At 41.0% G+C, this 19168-nt stretch overlaps 1 protein-coding gene across 1 annotated transcript; it reads right to left on the bottom strand.

Moving 5' to 3' along the window:
* Nucleotides 1-2178: 2178 nt before the first annotated feature.
* Nucleotides 2179-18629, bottom strand: LOC128330970 (vomeronasal type-2 receptor 26-like). The gene is made up of 7 exons (XM_053264338.1): nt 18457-18629; nt 16526-16771; nt 13884-14175; nt 7691-8551; nt 6836-7063; nt 4974-5100; nt 2179-3089 (listed from the first exon to the last, which is right to left on the bottom strand). The coding sequence occupies exons 1-7, from the start codon at nt 18627-18629 to the stop codon at nt 2179-2181; spliced, it is 2838 nt and encodes a 945-aa protein (XP_053120313.1).
* Nucleotides 18630-19168: the final 539 nt, after the last annotated feature.

Genomic DNA, 19168 nt, shown 5'->3' with positions numbered 1-19168 from the left:
GCAGAATGCCTCACGGCCTTTAGGAAGGCCCCCAAGGGGATACAGTTTTTTAAAAAATTAATTTAATATAATATGTCAGTGAGAGCTACTGCCAGTCAGAGTAGACAGTGCCAAGCTAGATGGAGTGTCTGACTCAGTATAAAGCAGCTTCCCATGTATCTAAGTTGCTTCTGTAAATCTCCAGGAAAGCCAACAAGCAACAAAATCCCAGTGTATGACTATCAGAAGTTTTATTCATCACTTTATGGCTTCGGACTTTTTTTTTTTTTAATTCATATATCTCTCTGGCCAAAAGGAATAGGAAGGCACTCCCAGAATTGTTGTTTAGTCTGGAACTGTGATACTGTGTTTATTGGGTACATGTGTGCACTACACAATGTAGTTCTCCATCCTTTGTCAGCCTGTACTGTTGATGGAATGGCCTTGGGGATGATTGGTCAACTTCCCCAGTTTGGGTGAATGTGGGGAATTTAGCTTAAAAGGGGAGACAGTTCCAAGCAGTTTTAATCTGTGCAAATGTCTGAACTCAAGAAAACTGGCTTGGGAGAGAGGTTTTAAGTAACAAAATGAGTTTATTGTTAGAACAAATAAAATTAGTTTTTGCTACTGTAAGAATGCAAACCCTACAAGTATCTTTACTTAAAGTCTAAAGAACTTGTGATAGGCAGACCCACTACAGCAATAGCCTACATATTCATTAAAATGATGTAGTATAGCCCAGAGGTGAAAGATTGGACTGTACCACTTCAGGGTTGGTAAACCTCTCCTGTATTCTACCAAAAGAAAACAGGGCTCTGTGAGCGGCAGGAGTAGAAATCAACTTAACTACACACTTTACCTTTACCTTTTACTTCAGGGTGCATGTGGGAATCAGGTTTTTGAATGTTTTTGAGCGTCCCCCTTTCAAGTTTTCAAAATGTGGAAGACCATATATGCCACCCGGAGTTACTTAGAAGAAGAGTGGAATACAAATGTAAAAAATAAATGTCAAAGTAATTGTTTCTTTGTTTCTCGGTTGTTGAGTGCAGGGGTCCTCAGACATGGGTCCCCAGGTGTTGGACTACAACATCCATCACCCACAGTGGGGGGGTTTGGTTGTGGATGATGGGAGATGTAGTCCAGCAACATCAGAGGGCACAGATTTGAAAACCTCTACTGTAATAAATTATGCTCCCTGTAGGGATCAATCATGGATGGCTCAGTCAATAGGGAGGCGACAATTTTGGGGACAGCTGGAAAACCAGGTTTACTGCTGAATTCTTACAGGAGCCTTGTGCTGATCTTGTGTGGGAGCTGGGCTTGTTTTTGTATTTCCCTTCTAAGTTACTTTTCCCCACCATACTGGAACAAAGCACTTTTTACTCTAAGTATGCGTCAGAGGTTTGGACAGGGCACAATTTTAGTGCTTGCCCAAGGCGCTATTTTCCATAGATATGCCTCTGTATCTATGGGCCAATAAGGAACATAAGAACAGCCCTACTGGATCAGGCCCAAGGCCTATCTAGTCCAGCATCCTCTTTTGCACAGTGGCCCACCAGATGGCGCAGGAAGCATACAGCAGGAGTTGAGGGCATGCACTCTCTCCTGCTGTTGCTCCTCTGCAACTGGTACTCAGAGCAGAGGCATTCTGCCATTTAGGCTGAAGGTGGCCTAGAGCCCTCCACATAGTAGCCCTTGATAGACTTCTGCTCCATGAAGTTTAAGAGAAACTTCCAGAGAAACTCCTCCATTCATTAAGAGGAAGAGATTACATTCCAACCTTAAAATGACAGAGCTTCATTTTAATGAGCAAGAACTTGGCCTGTTCCGATGCATTCTGTGTATGCACAGGAGCAATTACTATCAGACCAGCATTTACTTATCACTTACGATGATGATATTCATGACCTTGGAACAGCAAGAATACTCATCAGAATCAACCACCTCTTTTGCCTCTTCTAATTTTCATGTAGACATACTGAAAGGAAAGCTTGGGGAAGCTGATGGAGGTACATTCATTATGGTTTCCCTATAAACCAAACATTGCTTCACTTTTCCAATTTTATGTTTTAAAACTAGGAAGTACTTGGAAAGATCTGAGGAAGATTTATAATCAGAGTAAAAATCAGAACATCCTGGTGTTAAGGCACACACATACACCTTTGAACCACATATCTAAGCAAATGACAACTAAGCTCCTTACATTCTTGATCCCTTTCTTTTCAATAACTGTTCTCTCTTGTTCAGCTCAGGCCTCAACAAAATAATGTAACATTTGGGAGCAAAGATGCAGCCCAGCAAGCCAGCACTGGAGACTAAGATAGAAAAGACTTCAACGGCTACCATGTATTTTCCCTTAGAGCTCACGTATGCTGGAATAAAGGTTAGCCAAGCACTACAAAAGACCAACATGCTGAAAGTGATGAACTTGGCTTCGTTGAAACTGTCTGGTAGTTTCCTGGCAAGGAATGCCACTGTGAAACTGACAGTTGCAAGAAACCCCATATAGCCCAGGACACAGTAAAACATAGACACCGAACCTTCATTACATTCCAAGACCATTTCTTCAACCAATGTGTGAGTGTCAATGTCTGGGTATGGGGCAGAGTTTGCAAGCCACAGAACACAAATGCCTGCTTGAATAAGAGAGCCTAATAAAACAATGGAATTGGTCAGTCTTTTCCCCACCCAATTCCTCCTACTGGATCCGGGCCTGGTGGCCATGAAAGCCAGAACCACTGTGGTGGTTTTTGCCAGCACACAAGAAACAGCCATTGAGAAGATGATGCCGAAAGCAGTTTGTCGGAGCAGACATGACACCGTCTCAGGTTGACCAATGAACAGCAATGCAGAAAGGAAGCAGAACAATAATGAACTGAGGAGAATGTAGGTGAGATTCCTGTTATTGGCTTTGACGATTGGAGTGTGGTGGTGCTTCATGAAGACTCCTAGCACCAGAGCCGTGATCAAAGAAAAGGAAATAGCAACAAAGGCTAAACTGATCCCTAAGGTTTCCTCATAAGACAAGAAGCTTATCTCTTTGGGAATGCAGAGATCTTTTTTTTTGTTTGGATATTTTTCATCTGTGCACTTATGGCACTCATTCATATCTGAAAAAGACAAGAGGCGGTTTTTAGTCTAACATACTTGCCAAAATGAGTGAAAGAGGAAGCTTAATGTTCCATTGTGTTTAATGTAATTTTTCTTATATGTTTCTAATGGCTGCCTAGCCCCCATTTTGAGTTGCTAAATTTTATAAGTTCAAGGCTGCTGTCTAAATCTTCTGTCTAAAGTTCATACATTTTTGTCTTCCATTTGTTAACCTTGATTGGTTATCTGCAGAAGAGGGGTTGGATTGCAGTTATACATGGGAAAGGTTTTGAGCATAGCATAGTTAACTGGTGTTTGGTTAGTTGAAATCACCAGAAGCTGGGAAGGTGAGAATTGTTGAAATCACTAAGAAATCTGAGGGTCCCTGTCATCCCTGTAACAAAGGCCATATGGACTGTGAAAGGTTAAAATACTGGTTGCTGCTCCCTAACTTCTTTTCACTTCATTCTTTTAACTCCTTACAATTCAGACTGTTAGATGGGCATTTAAAACCAGCCATGGCACGATGTCATATATTTACATAACCATTTATGCAGACATGCCCATCATCCACAGTCATTGCAAGCCTAGAAGAGTGAGTTGAGACCTCACCCAGCGGTTTCATATAAATGAAACCAAGCTCCACCATCTGGAATCTGACTGAGGGGAGTGGAAACACTGCAAAGCAGTGCCTCCTATCTCCAACTCCCCAGGCAATCCAGAAGGATACCATGGTCGATGGTATTGAGCATCACCAAGAGATCCAAAAGAACCAACAGAGTCACATTCCCTCTGTCAATTCCCTCATTAAGGTCTTCCATTAGGCCATCCAGTGCTTACTCGACCCTATAGCCCCATAGACTTCTCTAAAGACAATTTTAAAATGGGTCTATCTCTTTCTCTCTCTCTTCATTCAATCATGTTTGACTATAGGTCACTCTATGGATAAATGGACTCCCTGCCATCCTATCTTGTACAGCTTGCTTTAATTCTGCCATGGTCATTCCAGTGTCATTTTTTATAATATTCAACCACCAAATACAAGGTCATCCCTGTCTCCTCCTTCCACTGATCTTTCCCAACATAATTTTCTTTTCAAGTGAATCAGCTCGCAGGACATGAGCAGAATATGTCAGTTTAGTAATCTAAGCTTCTAGCAATATTATTGGTTTAACTTGATCTAAAACTTCCTTATTTGTAATTCTTGCTGTCCATAGGATACACAACAGTCGCCTCCAACACCACATGGGTCTAGATAATCGATTTCCTCCAAAACTGCCTGGAGCTGGTTAGCCATCACTAAGTTATATTAGAGATATACTAAGGTATATTAGCCAAATTGAAATGAAAGAAAATAACAAGAAAGACATGAGGATGGAAAGAAAAAATCATACCGAGAACCCTTTGATTGGCCAACCAACAAATAGGTTAGATTTACTGGGAAGTTAAAAGCCTTACCATTTTTCTGAAAATCAAGTAGTAGTTCTCAGTCCATGTTCTGCACACTCATACCTTAGAACATCCTTTCACTCTTGCTAGTCAAGAAGGCAATCATTTCAGATTTCAGGTTTAAAATCAATTTGCAACGTTTTGAGAATTTTCTCATTTTTTTATACACATCCCACTTCTCTCTTAACAAATTACAACATTCTCCTATCAGATTTACCACAGACTACTCAAAATACACTGTAATTCTATTGGCTTCATTTATATGAATTGGAGGCAAACCACCACACACAAACATATACATGTCAGTTTATTTACTCTTCAAAAGCTTCAACTCATCCTTTTCTCATCTAAATTTTGATCAGGTTTCCAACACTGAAAAACAAGTAACTCTAAGGCATTTCCATTTCTCTCATTTATGGACAGTTTGCTATTTCTGGACAAACTATCTTTCCTACCGATCTGATCTGAAATCTTCCCTTCTGGACACGGGATACAATCATAGCAGCAAAATGGCTCCCCCTCCTTCACTCTCTTGCTAGAGCCAGGATGGCAAATCTCACTACATAGAGAAAGAGGCCGTGACTAATCAAAACATGAAAGAGAAAAGTGAAGTTAATATTCAGAAACTGAGCTTGAAATACTTCTAGTTCTGAAGTATCACCTGATCACTGTTACCGAACCAGCACATCTACTGTGTGCTTCATACCGCAGGACTTGAAGTATTTCTGTGGCTCCCCCCCATACAACCTTGCTAATATAAAAAATGGAGGTACTGCACTGATGGGGCCATTTATTTGTGTGCATACCTTATATTTGTCCCCTGACGGAAACTTGTGTGTCCATTACTATCCTTAACTATTGGCTGAAAATGGTTTTCTCACCAATGGGTCTGGCCCCACTGATGCTTGAAGATAGTTTCCAATCACAGTGGAACTCAGTTGTTAAAGAAAAGCTCACATTTTATATCTCTTCGCTTGAAGTGCTGAAAACCATGGGTAAAGAACAAGCAAAAAAGGCTGTAGAGCAAAGAATATTGGAATATGGAGGGGCAACAGGAGATACACAAGGCCTCAAAATGACTTAAATCATGGAGACATGCTTTTAACACCAAGCCAGTTGATTATTGTCAAGCCCTAATAACTTCCAAATATCGTAGAGCATTTGTGCTGGCCTGCTTTGATGTGTTGCCTTCAGCAGTGTTATATGGTAGATATGGTGGGATTCCTTACTCTGAACGTTACTGTCCATGTAATACTCAGGCCATAGAGGATGTGGGTCATGTTTTATTATACTGTAATTTTAATAGGAATTTGTGTGAATCATTATTTTTACCCTTGATTAAGGACTTACCAGGCAGAGGAAATGAAGCATATATTTTATTTCTCTTATCAGACCATCAAGCCCACGTCACTCATAACGTGGCTAAGTTTTGTGTAATAGCTATGAATATATGATGGCATCTAATGAGTAATCTACTGGAGTAATATACTATACTACTGTGTATAGTTATTGTCGCTATATTATCGTCTGGACCTGATTTTGTGCTCCCCACTCCTCCGCACGTCTGTACTGGTCAAAGACTGTAATAAAGTTTATCTCTCTTGTCCCCGACTCAAAAAGGAAGAGAATAATTGGAGGAGAATGACCTGCATAGCAAGACACACTTACCTAGCTACAGGGTTTCAAACAGGCTCTTGATATGCTTCTATTTCTATTGGCTTTCTATTTGTACTGTGACTACTTCTGTAGTGGGCAGCCAGCCAGCACTGCTAGAGTTAATGGGGAAAAAGCAGTTGACCTTGATTGACTGATTGGAGACCCTAGGCCATGAGCCAATCCATTAACCAACTGGGTAGGACTAAAGGGCTCTTGAGGGTCTTCTGGGCAGGAGAAAGGTGTGCCCAGGTGAGATAGGTGCAATGGAGGATTGCCAAGTCCTCGCAAGGTGAGTTTTGCAAATCCCTGGAGGTCAGGGATTACAGGGAGTTGTGTATATTATATTACAGCTTTAAATAGCTGTACCATAATTAGGCTGTGACCAGGTGACAGCAAATGAGGAGAGGTGAAAAGAGCTGAAGCTGCTTATGGAGATCTGCAAATTGATTCACCCGTGAATCAATTTGTGCCAAATTGTGGGTAATCCACGGATTTGCCCAGGAATTGAATCACAGCCCATCCCTTTGTAGAAATTAAAGACTGTGCATATCTCCTTTATCCAACATCTGGGATAATATAATTTAGTTTTTCACCCAAAAAACCAGCACATATCCCAGATTAAGTATTCTAAAGCATTTTAAGATGATCTGTAGGATCTTACATGGTTAAACCAGCTGTGCCACATTATGGCATCCTCATTGATGAGAAGTGCTTTGTCTGGAGAAGTCTGGGGGTCCATCTTTCCAATTTTCACTCTACGGAAAGATTGGTTGGAGGAAAAAATCCAATTCGTAATATCAAAGCCAGCTACTAACTTCCCATTCTCATTGAAAAAGATCTTGTCCCCAGCACTGTTGTTAAATGAGACACCTCTCAGAAAGTGATGGAGCTAGATGGATGAAGAAAATGCAATCATTTTGCAAAAGGTAAAGCTAAATATTTCAGACACTATGTCCAGTTGCTCAACTAGAACAACATCATGAATGGGTTGCAGGTGGAGAGATTAATGGAATATCTGTCATATCAGAACAGTTATTATTTATTTATTTACCTTATATACTACCCTTCCAAAAATGGCTCAGGGCAATTCTATATATTCATATAGTGCCCTCCCAAAATACTAATCACAATGAAGAATATCACCAAAATACAATAATGCATAGTGTGCTTGCAGAAATTACATACAGCCTACCAAGGTAAGCAGGGAATGGTGCCTGACATTATTTCATATCTATTGCAAATAGTTTTCTGAGGAAGTATTTCAGAAGACTACAAATATATGATGGGGCTGTAGTTAGTGAAGCACATCTGCTTTGTATGCAGAAGATCCCAGGTTCAATCTCTGGCTTCCCCAGCTAGGACTGACAGAGTGCCCTGCCTGAGACCTTGGACAGACATTGGCTGTCTGTGTAGACAATAACTGAAATGATTATATCAGGGGTCTGACTCGGCATAAGGCAGGTTCCTATGTTTCTTTGATAAGTTGCTCTGTGACATATTGAGCCTGTTACCATACCTGCCACAAATTATGAGTCTCTAATGTCCATCCGTGACTGTCCACCATTCTTCTCTGTTTGAATTTAGATGAGGACATAGCATGTAAAGCATGAGCCACAGCATAGATGGCATTGTAGATACTGTAACTGTGGCCAGTCATGCTCATTTCAAAAAGAGCTGCTGGGAGTCTCTCCAGCTCCTCCTCTCCAGTGCAAACAATCCCCTCTATCTCACTTAGAAATCTGTTTGGGAAAACACAGCCAAAAGCCTTTTCCCAGAAGTCCATTATAAAACCATCTTCTCTTGTGTTGGAAGGAGTTCTGCTCCTAACAAACTGGTGAAATTCTTGTAGATCATTTGGGCGAAAGGTAAAGGAAATTACACCATTGAATATTTCTAAATTCCAAGTTATTTGGTAGACAATTGCAGTCAGTTCCACCTGGGCTGTTAGTATCCAGACTTTACTTCTTGTTTCCTTTGTCTCATATTCTGGTTCTGATAAAAATGCAAGCCATACAAACATCCCCATTATATAAGATTCTCCATGTGCCACTACTACATTTGCTTTGCTTTTCATAATTATATCTTGTATTTTTTCTCCTTTTTGTAACATGTCATTAATTTCATTGACAAACGTATATGGAGGGATTCTTTCTATGAAGGCAAAGCAGATGCCACTCTGAGAAAACGTTGGAAACACTGTTTGCACAAACTGTTCTCCATTGTCATTATCCATAACAACAAGCCCGATCCATGTCCATCTGAAAAGCAGAAGTAAAGCAAGAATCCCTGCATTTTGAAGAGCTTCGTTGGGGGCCATCTGGTAGAAGGAAAGGCCTGGGGTTTTATCATTCATCACTGGAGCAGGACCATAGATGAGCTAAAGAGAGGTGTGAAGAGGGGGGAAAGAGAGAGGGGGGGAAAGTTACTATCATAATAGCCTTTCTATAGCAATTCCAAGCACTTAACATATATTGTCATTCTTACACCACCCCTGTATATGACCTTTATTATTCCTATGCTATGCATACGATGATGAGGCCAAGGCAATAGTGGTCTACTTGCTGCCAGCCACCCAGGTGAGAGCCACTGAAGTGCAAAAGGGAACCCTTGACTGACAACTCTAAGAGTTTAACTACAACATTACACCAGGCGTTTGAGACACAGATTCTTCAATATGAAGAGAATGAGCTATGTAGAAGAGTGAGTTCAAACATATGTGTCTAATGGTGCAGAATTGAAGTTTCAGAATGTCCCCTCACCTAACTGATAAAAGCTATCTGAGTATTTCCTTTTCATCCACTACTGACTCCGAAGCATCAAATCACCAACTGATTCACAATCTAAATATGAAAATGGATTAATTTACAGTATTCTCATACAGACAGACATGCACACATATCCTACTTGTGGAATTTTGCAAATGTCCAAGATAGTTGCCACATAAAGAGAGATGTCTGCATCCAGTCCTCCAATGACTGCTATTAGCTTATTCTGGCGGTCACATTTGTAATTTGGAACAAATCTCTCTGGCGTGGATATAAGTACTATTGTAACATAGTAACTCCACCTGGCAATGAAATAGCCATCATAGATATCAAAACCCAAGGAGACATTTGGTAAGATCTGAGGGTTTTCATTGATTTCCTTTACTGCAAATGGCAAAGCCAAGATGTGCTGGTAATTCTTAGGTACTGAACTCGAACAAGAGTGGCATTTATAAATCAGAGAAATATTCCACCCTGTGTAAAACTGTTGTCACTGTCTCCCATCCTGACTAACGATGCACTAGTGTGGTAGGAGACACACTAGTGCTGCTCAAAAATCATTGAGGGCCATCTGGTAGAAGGAAAGGGCTGGGGTGTTATCATTCATCACTGGAGCAGGACCGCAGATGGGCTAAAGAGTGATGAGACGGGCAGGTGGGAATTAATGTCCTAACATCCTTTTAATATCCTATAGTCAACCCCCCACCACACCTTGTCTTGCTATGCTACCTCATCATGGTGTGGCGGTGTTTAGATTGTGAACCCTTGTTTAGATTGTGAGCCCTTTAGGGACAAAGAGCTATTTTATTTGTTTCTTTGTTTGTTTATATCTATGTAAACTTCTTTGGGAACTTCTGTTAAAAAGCGGTATATTAATATTGGTCATATTCCTATTCCTATTCCTTGGAGGTATGAGTGAAGTACGCCAGGATGGATACTCCTAGTAAGGTCACCCAAATCACAAATGTCATCCTAGCTGCCCAGCTAAAGCAAGCAGGCACGTACATTGGGCAGTAGCAATAAAGGAAGGTGCTAGAGGCGGACGATCACCTCAGTGACAACGACAAAGGCATCATTTCATAATTCGCAGGAAAAGGCAATGGTAAACCACTCCTGCATTTTACCAAGAAAACCACATGGATAGACAAAATAGAATGATTGTCAATGTAGTGCTGGATGATGGGCTACTCAGGTTGGATGGTACTCAACATGCTACTGAGGAAGAGCTGAGGATCTCTCAGAGTATCGATGATGTTTATGATCTGGTTAAAGCCTTTTGGACGTCTAGCAGCTGATGTTGCCATGCAGGAAAAGACAATCAGAAGCTGAAAACATAAAATTACAATGGGAACGTGGAACATAAGGAGCATGAATATGAGAAAGCTCAACACAGTGAAAGATGAAATGAATCGACTGCAGATTGACATCTTGGGCATCAGTGAATTAAAATGGACTGGAATGGGATACTTTCAGTCTGAAAATTATACCGTTTATTACTCAGGACATGAAAAACAAAGAAGGAATGGTGTTGCTTTGATAGAGAGTAAGGATGTAGCAATGATGGTACTTGTGTGCAATGCAGTCAGTGACTGAATAATAGCAATTAAATTTCATAGACAGCTCTTTAACATGACAGTTCTTCAAGTCTATGCACCAATGACTGATGCAGAAGAAAAGGATGTTGATGAGTTTTATGCTCAAATTCCATCCAAAATTGACAGAGCATGCAAGCAAGATGTGATGCTGGTGGTTGGAGACTGGAACGCACCCATTGCAAAAATGGGTGTCCCATAACATCTCATTGTTCTCATGAGACCCAGGAAAGGAAGCCACAGTCCAGATGGAACTTCATGAAAAAGACTGGTTCCAGATTGGCAAAGGAGTAAGAAAAGGCTGTATACTTTCTCCTTATTTATTCAACTTATATGCTGAACATATACTGAGAGAAACGGGATTGGAAGAAAATGAGCATGGTCTAAAAGTTGGAGGAATAAACATCAATAACCTGTGCTGAGCTGATGACAGCACTCTGATAGCTGAGAATGCAGATGATCTGCAAGCTCTAGTAATGAAAGTCAAGGAGCACAGTGAAGAAATGAGATTACGACTAATTACGAAGATATCCAGTGTGGTGTAGTGGTTAGAGTGCTGGACTAGGACTGAGGAGACCCGAGTTCAAATCCACATTCAGCCATGAAACTAGCTGGGTGACTCTGGGCCAGTCACTTCTCTCTCAGCCTAACCTACTTCACAGGGTTGTTGTGAGGAGAAACTTAAGTATGTAGTACACTGTTCTGGGGCTTCTTTGAGGAAGAGTGGGATATAAAATGTATAATAATAATAATAATAATAAGTAAACAACAACATATAGATAGATAGATAGATAGATAGATAGATAGTAGCCCTACGTGGAAAGGGAAATGCTGGATGTTCAGGAAGTGACAGGAAGCAACAGTCCAGATGGAACACATGGTAATGCAGACTGGTTCCAGATTGGCAAAAGAGTATGACAGGGTTGTATACTTTCTCCTTATTTATTCAATTTATATGCTTTACATATTCTGAGAGAAGCTGGATTTGAAGAAGACGATCGTGGTTTTAAAGTTGGAGGAAGAAACACCAATAACCTGTGCTAGGCTGATGACAGCACTCTGATAACTGAGAATGTGGATGATCTGCAAGCTCTACTAATGAAAGTCAAGGAGCACAGTGAAAAAATGGTACTATAATTAAATGTAAAGAAAACTAAACTAATGACAACAGGTACAGCAACCAGCCTCAGAATTGAGAACGAAGACATTTAAGGGGTGCATAACTTCTGCCTTTTAGGATCGACCATCAACAGTAAAGGATCCAGCAGTGAAGAAATACGCCACAGATTAGTGCTTCGTAGAGTTGCAGTGAAGACCCTGGAAAGGATATTTAGATGACGTGACATGTCTATACTTACAAAGATTAGAATCATTCAGACAATGGTTTTTCCCATGACACCCTATGGATGTTAAAGCTGGACTGGGAAGAAGCAAGATAGAAAAAGTATTGAGGCTTTTGAACTTTGGTGCTGGAGAAGACTTTTGACAATACCATGGAAAACCAGAAAAACAAACAAATGGATCATGGAAGAAATCAATCCAGAATATTCAAGGCACAACTGACCAGGCTCAAACTATCATACTTTGGACACATTATGCAAAAGCCCAGCTCCCTTGAGAAGTCCATTATGGTAGGGAAAGTTGAAGGAAATTGAAGAAGAGGACGTCCAGCAGCAAGATGGATGTACTCGATTATGACAGCAATGAATGCACCACTGAGAGACCTTAAAGGCCAAGCTGAAGACAGATCATCCTGGAAAGAATCTATCTATGTGGTTGTTAAGAGTCAACACCGACTTGATGGCACTTAGTCAATCAATCAATCAATCAATCAGTCAATCAAATGTCAATAGTTGAAAGCTCATAATACACAATGTCAGCCATTCTTACAACACCCTTGTAAGTGACCTTTAATATTCCTATGCTATGCATACAGTGATCAGTCCAAGAGAAGACAATCAGTCCAAGAGAACATAAGAACATAAGAACAGCCCTGCTGGATCAGGCCCAAGGCCCATCTAGTCCAGCATCCTGCTTCGCACAGTGGCCCACCAGATGCCACTGGAAGCCACAGACAGGAGTTGAGGGCGTGCCCTCTCTCCTGCCATTACTCCCCTGCAACTGGTACTCAGAGGCACCCTGCCCTTGATGCTGGAGGTGGCCCACAGCCCTCTGACTAGTAGCCATTGATAGACCTCTCCTCCATGAAGTCATCCAAACCCCTCTTAAAGCCATCCAGGTTGTTGGTTGTAAACACGTCCTGTGGCAGAGAGTTCCACAAGTGGATCACATGTTGTGTGAAAAAGTACTTCCGTTTGTTGGTCCTAGACCTCCTGGCAATCAATTTCATGAAGTGACCCCTGGTTCTAGTGTTTTGTGAGAGGGAAAAGAATCTCTCTCTCTCCACTTTCTCCACACCATGCATGATTTTATAGACCTCTATCATGTCTCCCCGCAGTCGTCTTTTTTCTAAACTAAAAGGCCCCAGGTGTTGTAGTCTTTCCTCAATTGTCTTGCTTTACAATTTTATCCTTGAGGATGCTTTCCATCAATTTGCCTGGAACGGACGTTAGGCTAACTGGCCTGTAATTTCCCGGATCGCCCCTGGATTCCTTTTTGAAAATCGGTGTTACATTTGCTACTCTCCAGTCCTCTGGTACAGAGCCTGATTTCAGGGATAAGTTAAATATTTTGGCAAGGAGGTCGGCAATTTCACATTTCGAGTTCTTTGAGGACCCTTGGATGGATACCATCTGGCCCTGGTGATTTGTTAGCTTTCAGTTTTTCCAGACAGTTTAGAACATCATCCCTTGTCACTTCTATCCGACTCAGCTCTCTAGCCTCCATCCCTAAAACACCTGGTTCAGGAGCAGGTATATGCTCAGTATCCTCTGCCGTGAAGACAGATGGAAAGAACTCATTCAGCTTCTCTGCAACCTCCATATCCTCCTTAATAATCACTTTCATTCCCTCATTGTCTAATGGTCCAACTGACTCCCTGGCAGGTTTCCTGCTTCCAGCTACCTGCTTCCATCTAACTAGCAGATACACACTGAAGTGCAAAGGGGAACACTTGACTGACAACTTTAAGAAATTAAATACAACATTACACCAAGTTTTCAAGACACAGATTCTTCAATAAAGAGGTGAGATATGTAGAAGACTGACCACAAAGATATGTGTCTAATGGTCCAGCACTGAAGTTTCAGAATGGCCCTTAACATAACTGATATGGGTTATTTGAATATTTCCATTGCATCCACTACTGACTCAAAAACAAAAGCTCATCAACTAATGTAAAATATGCATATTAAAATATATTCACACACAGACACACATGCAAACATCATACTTGTGGGATTTTGTAGATGTCCAAGATAGTTGCCACATAATGAGAGATGTCTGCATCTAGTCCTCCAATGACTGCTATTAGCTTATTCTGGTGGTCACATTTGTAGTTTGGAACAAATCTCTTTGGTGGGGATATAAGTAGCATTGTATCATAATAGGTCCACTTGGCAGTGAAGTGGCTGTCGTAGATATGGAAGCCCAAGGAAACATTTGGCAAGATCTGAGGGTTTTCATTGATCTCCTTTACTCCGAATGCCAAAGCCAGGATGTGCTGGTAATTCTTGGACACTGAACTAGAACAAGAGCGGTATTGTGTATCAGAGAAATATTCCATCATTTGTAAAATGTTGCCACTTGCTCCAATCCTAACGAAGCAATGGTGCAGCAGGAGAAATATTGGTTCTTCTGAAAAAGTCAACTGACTCTTTTCCACTGCTGGCTCAATGTTGATGCATTTTGATGACCCCCACTTCTCCAGGTCATGTTCTGTGCTGCTCAAAAATATGTCCTTAGGGTTGTGTAGCCCTCAGCGATATATTTTTGAATAACACAGAGGAACCCCAAGGGATAGAGGGGATTTGAAATTCACACAGAGATACACACACACACACACACTAGCACAGATGCTGGATTAGTCAGGCACTCTTGAGATGCTTCTCCAATTGCTCTGGTGCATCATTAGTCAGGTTGCCAGTAACTGTGTTTACAGGACACTCTTTACTTTTTTACTAAAAGATAACTATGTGGTATACTTTAAAAACCAACACCCTAGTATACAACATTATTGAAAGTTACTAATAGGTTCAGTTCCCAGCATCTCGGGCAGTTTCTCTCACACACCTTAGAGTACAGCTGCCACTGGAGTAAATACTTAGCACTTGATCTGATAGAGTTCAATGAAAGTTTGAGCAGGCCTGTTCTATGAAGAAGATTCCTACAATATAAATCACATGACTGAAGTCAACTTTCCTGTATATCAGTCCAAGTCCCAAAATTATCAAAAGAAATAGTGAATGATCTTTATGAAGAGGAGATATATTGGGGTTTTACAAGGCCTCAGGATTCAAAACTGTATTTTTTAATTAAAGATGAATAACTTTAAATGAAACATGGGAACATAGGAAGCTGCCATCTACATCAACCTTGAGCCCCTGGTGGCGCAGTGGTAAAACTGCCGCCCTGTAACCAGAAGGTTACAAGTTCGATCCTGACCAGGGGCTCAAGGTTGACTCAGCCTTCCATCCTTCCCAGGTCGGTAAAATGAGTACCCAGAATGTTGGGGGCAATATGCTAAATCATTGTAAACCGCTTAGAGAGCTCCGGCTATAAAGCGGTATATAAATGTAAGTGCTATTGCTATTGCTACTGAGTCAGACCATAGGTCCATTTAGCTCAGTATAGTCTACACAGACTGGCGGCGGGTTCTCCAAGGTTGCAGGCAGGAATCTCTCTCAGCCCTATCTTCTAGATTCCAGGGAGGGAACTTGGAAGCTAGATGCTCTTCCCAGAGTGGCACCATCCCCTGAGGGGAATATCTTACAGTGCTCACACATTAGGTATTCCATTCATATGCAACCAGGGTGGACCATGTTAGCTACCACAAGAACAGTTCTCCTCTCCTTTGCACTTCTTTGCACGCTTCACTTGTTGAAACATACTCTGCTTCTGTAGATGATTGTGCATTTGCTTCTGTAGATGATTGTGCTTGCAGCTACTCCAATGTATGGCTCCACCTCCATGCAAGAACAGGTGTCCACTTAACTTGTGATCTGTTCTGTCTTCGGCCCAGTCTGCTTCTATTTATCCCACTAGTTAGGAATTGCTGCTTACTGGAATCTCCAGTACATAGTGTGCAGTACCTTTCAGTTATATTCCCAGTCTTTAGACTGCAATCCAAACATTTGTGGTTGGTGCACTTACATTTCTGCTCCGGATTCCTACTGCTGATCTGGCCTTGTCACTGTGGCTATGTACAGATGCTTTCCAATTGCCTTTGGGTATTGTTTGTTGTTAAAGGCTCGCTGTCTCCCTCCTGTTTCCAGAAATTAGCATCCATTGGTGTACTGACTTCATGGGCATCTGCCAGTCCCAGGCATTCTGGAAGATGCTTTATCTTCTGCCTCTGGTTGCGAAGGAATATCCTATTCTCTTCTCTTTCTATTTGGATGTCAAGGTATTAGGAGATGCATCCAGGTTCCTTCACCTCTATTTCCTTGTTCAGGTGCTGTACAATCTCAAGACTATCTTGCTTATTCTCATGTGCAGGAATTAAGTTTTCAACATGAGTCAGGATGTAAGTCCATCTATTGTCTCTGAATCTAGAAGGGATCCACTTTTCCATGCATGAACTCCTTCTTCAGCAGCAGTTTCAGTTTCTCATTCCATGCTCTGGTTGCTTGCTTTAAGCCATAGATGCTCTTTTGCGGATTGCACACTAGCCCCTTCTTTCCAGGCTCCTCGAGGCCTGATGGCTGTTGCATGTAGATGTCTTCCAAGGTTTCCCCATGTAGGAAGGCAGTCTTTACATCTAAATGTTCAACTTGCATCTTTTTGGCTGCTGCCATGCTGAGCAATCTTCTAATCGAAGTGTGGTTTACAACTGGTGCAGACGCTTCATCAGTTGGCATCCTTTCCATGTCTTGCCATCTGGTGGGTTCTTGCATCTCTCCTCCTTTGGCCAAGAGTGAGAGTCTTTGGGGTGGAACCCCTTTGTTGGACCTCTGTGAGCACCTCAGATCGGGTTCAGGTTGTGCAGCCCCTTCTGAATCTGGCACTGATTCTTCGGGTGTACTGTCTGGTTCAAGTTTCATTAGAGTCCAATCATATGGATTTGCATTCATCTGGATTTCTGGTAAAATTTCTAGTATTCCATCTTTACTTGGCCTTTGTCTTTCATCAAAATACACAACATTACAAATTTTGCATTTTCCAATTGATGGATCAAGGATTTTGTATCCTCTAGATAGACTGATATCCTACAACAACTCCCAATTCACATCTGCAATTGAGTTTGGTCCTTTTCCCCTTAAGCCTTTGGTCCAATCACTCTGATGTGATTTAGGGAAGGTGTTCTTCCATGCCAAAGTTCAAATGGTGTTTTATGTATTGCCTTGGTTGGCAATCTGTTTTGCTTCTCCCCAGAAGTTGTCTGCCAAATTTGCATCATGAAGCAGAAACCTAGTCATTTCTAGTAGAGAGTAATTCTTTCTCTCAGAAAGGTGTGATATATATGGGAATGCTGATTTGGACTAACAGGACCTGTCTACAGCAGGAAATAATTATCCCCAATTTTCCCTCAAATACTGCCAAAACATAGGGGAAACTTCTTATTTTAAAGGTTCAGTTGCTGAGGAGAGTATATGCTAGACCACATACTCTCCAGACAGATTGTGGTTCAGTCCCCAGCATCTCAGGCAGCAACTTCTTCACTCCTTAGACTGCCACTAGGAGGAAATACTTTGCTCCTGATCTGATAGAGTTCAATGAAATTCCATAGAGTTGCTTCAGGTTCCTACTCAAGAATTTCCTGTACAGAATCTGAATGAGTTCAAATGGAGAATCCAAAGAACTCTGATAAGATTACAATTAAGACTAAAAGGGATGAATATTCAAATCTTCAGATTTAGGGTCCAAATGAATTTCTTTATCGTTTTTGGAGTTTCCCAGACTATGGAAAAAACCTATATTGGGCAGCAGAGACATAGGAAAGTGCTGAAAGGCATTATCTCATACTTTGTGGGAGTTGGCAATGGTGAACCCCTCCTGTAGAAAGAAAACTACATGTCTCTATCATCACTAGGAGTCAACACCTACATGACGGCACAACTTGACTTTAAATGAGGTCTTACAGAAAGAAAGCTTCAATATATTAAGACATTTGTCCATGTATCTGAATTTATTATGAAAAAACTAATAAAGGATAGAGAGATGGGGGGACAGGGAGAGGGAGAGAGACTCAGAACAAGGAGGAAGGCACAACATTACATACAGTAAATACAGAGAAACCTGGAGAAACACAGAATTTGATAGTAGAAAAAAACATCTTGATTTCATTCTCTAATGCATATTCCCCACTTAAGATAAAATTAGAATTCTTGATTAGGGCAATCCCTTACAGGAAAATTGTTACGGAGAGACAGAGAGACAGATCTAACCTTTCTCCACACTATTTTCCTGAGCCAAATGAAACACATCAGGTCTGCCATCTTCCCCATGAACGAGAACATACAGGTATCTTTATGATGCCTGTATGCTCCCCATACTTGGAAGAAGGTAGCTCTGAATGGCATAAGTTGACCAGGAAAAAAGCATAGGTAAGGATTAATATATCCTCTCTTAGGGTATATTACCAAGAATCCTGTTGCTGGATGTGTTGACTCCTCCACAGATTCTATTCACATTACATTAAGAACGTGAGCTGTTCTGACCAGTGATATTTCACATAATTTGGCACTAATTTGTGTTAAGTGGTATTTGTTAATTTCTAGTTTAACCAATCTTTCTTCTAACATATGAAGACCCAAATCCTAGTTATTCCACAATGGAAATAACATAGGAAAAAAATAGCTCCTTACCTAAGGTCTTCAAATAATACCTGTGGAGGATTTTCAGTGTATTCGAATGGATCTGAGTGTATGAAGGAGTGAGAAGCAATGACACCAACAATGACATGTCCCGACTGATGATACACATGAGGTGGTGGGTGTGGATCACTGACCATACATTTCACAATATGAGTCCGGCACATTGTGTGATAAAGGAGTCGGAACATTATCACCACCAATACTAGCATTTTGAGAAGAAATGTGTCCATTTGACCTTCCGTGATTACAACAGCCTGACATGAATGCTTTACACTCTCCTGGAAGGACTGAAGAAGAGAGATTACTACTTTTTAAAAAACAAAAAATCACCTTCAAGTAAGAGATCAGACTAATGGAACCTTGCATGCTCTGATTCCATCTCTTGTATGCTCTGAATCTTTCATCATATATTTACATCATCATTCACAGACTGTGATAGTGGTTTTCCTGGTTGAATCTTCAACCACAGCGAGGGATTGACAAGAAATAATTATATCAGAATTAATTATAGTCCCTCTGATTGTTAAAGGGGAGGCAATCACCAATTCAAAAATGGGAATTCCTTGTGGAATTGGGGGAAAAAACCATGTTTATCTCACTTGAACAGAGGTTTTCTCTTCTACTTGGAGAGAAATGGATACTTTATCCACCTTATCTATCTACCTACCTATCTGTTTATTTATTCTCTATGTAAAGCGCTTTG

This window comes from Hemicordylus capensis, chromosome 6 (assembly GCF_027244095.1).
Source record: "Hemicordylus capensis ecotype Gifberg chromosome 6, rHemCap1.1.pri, whole genome shotgun sequence".
Lineage (NCBI taxonomy): Eukaryota > Metazoa > Chordata > Lepidosauria > Squamata > Cordylidae > Hemicordylus > Hemicordylus capensis.
This window is presented reverse-complemented; position numbering and strand designations above follow the sequence as displayed.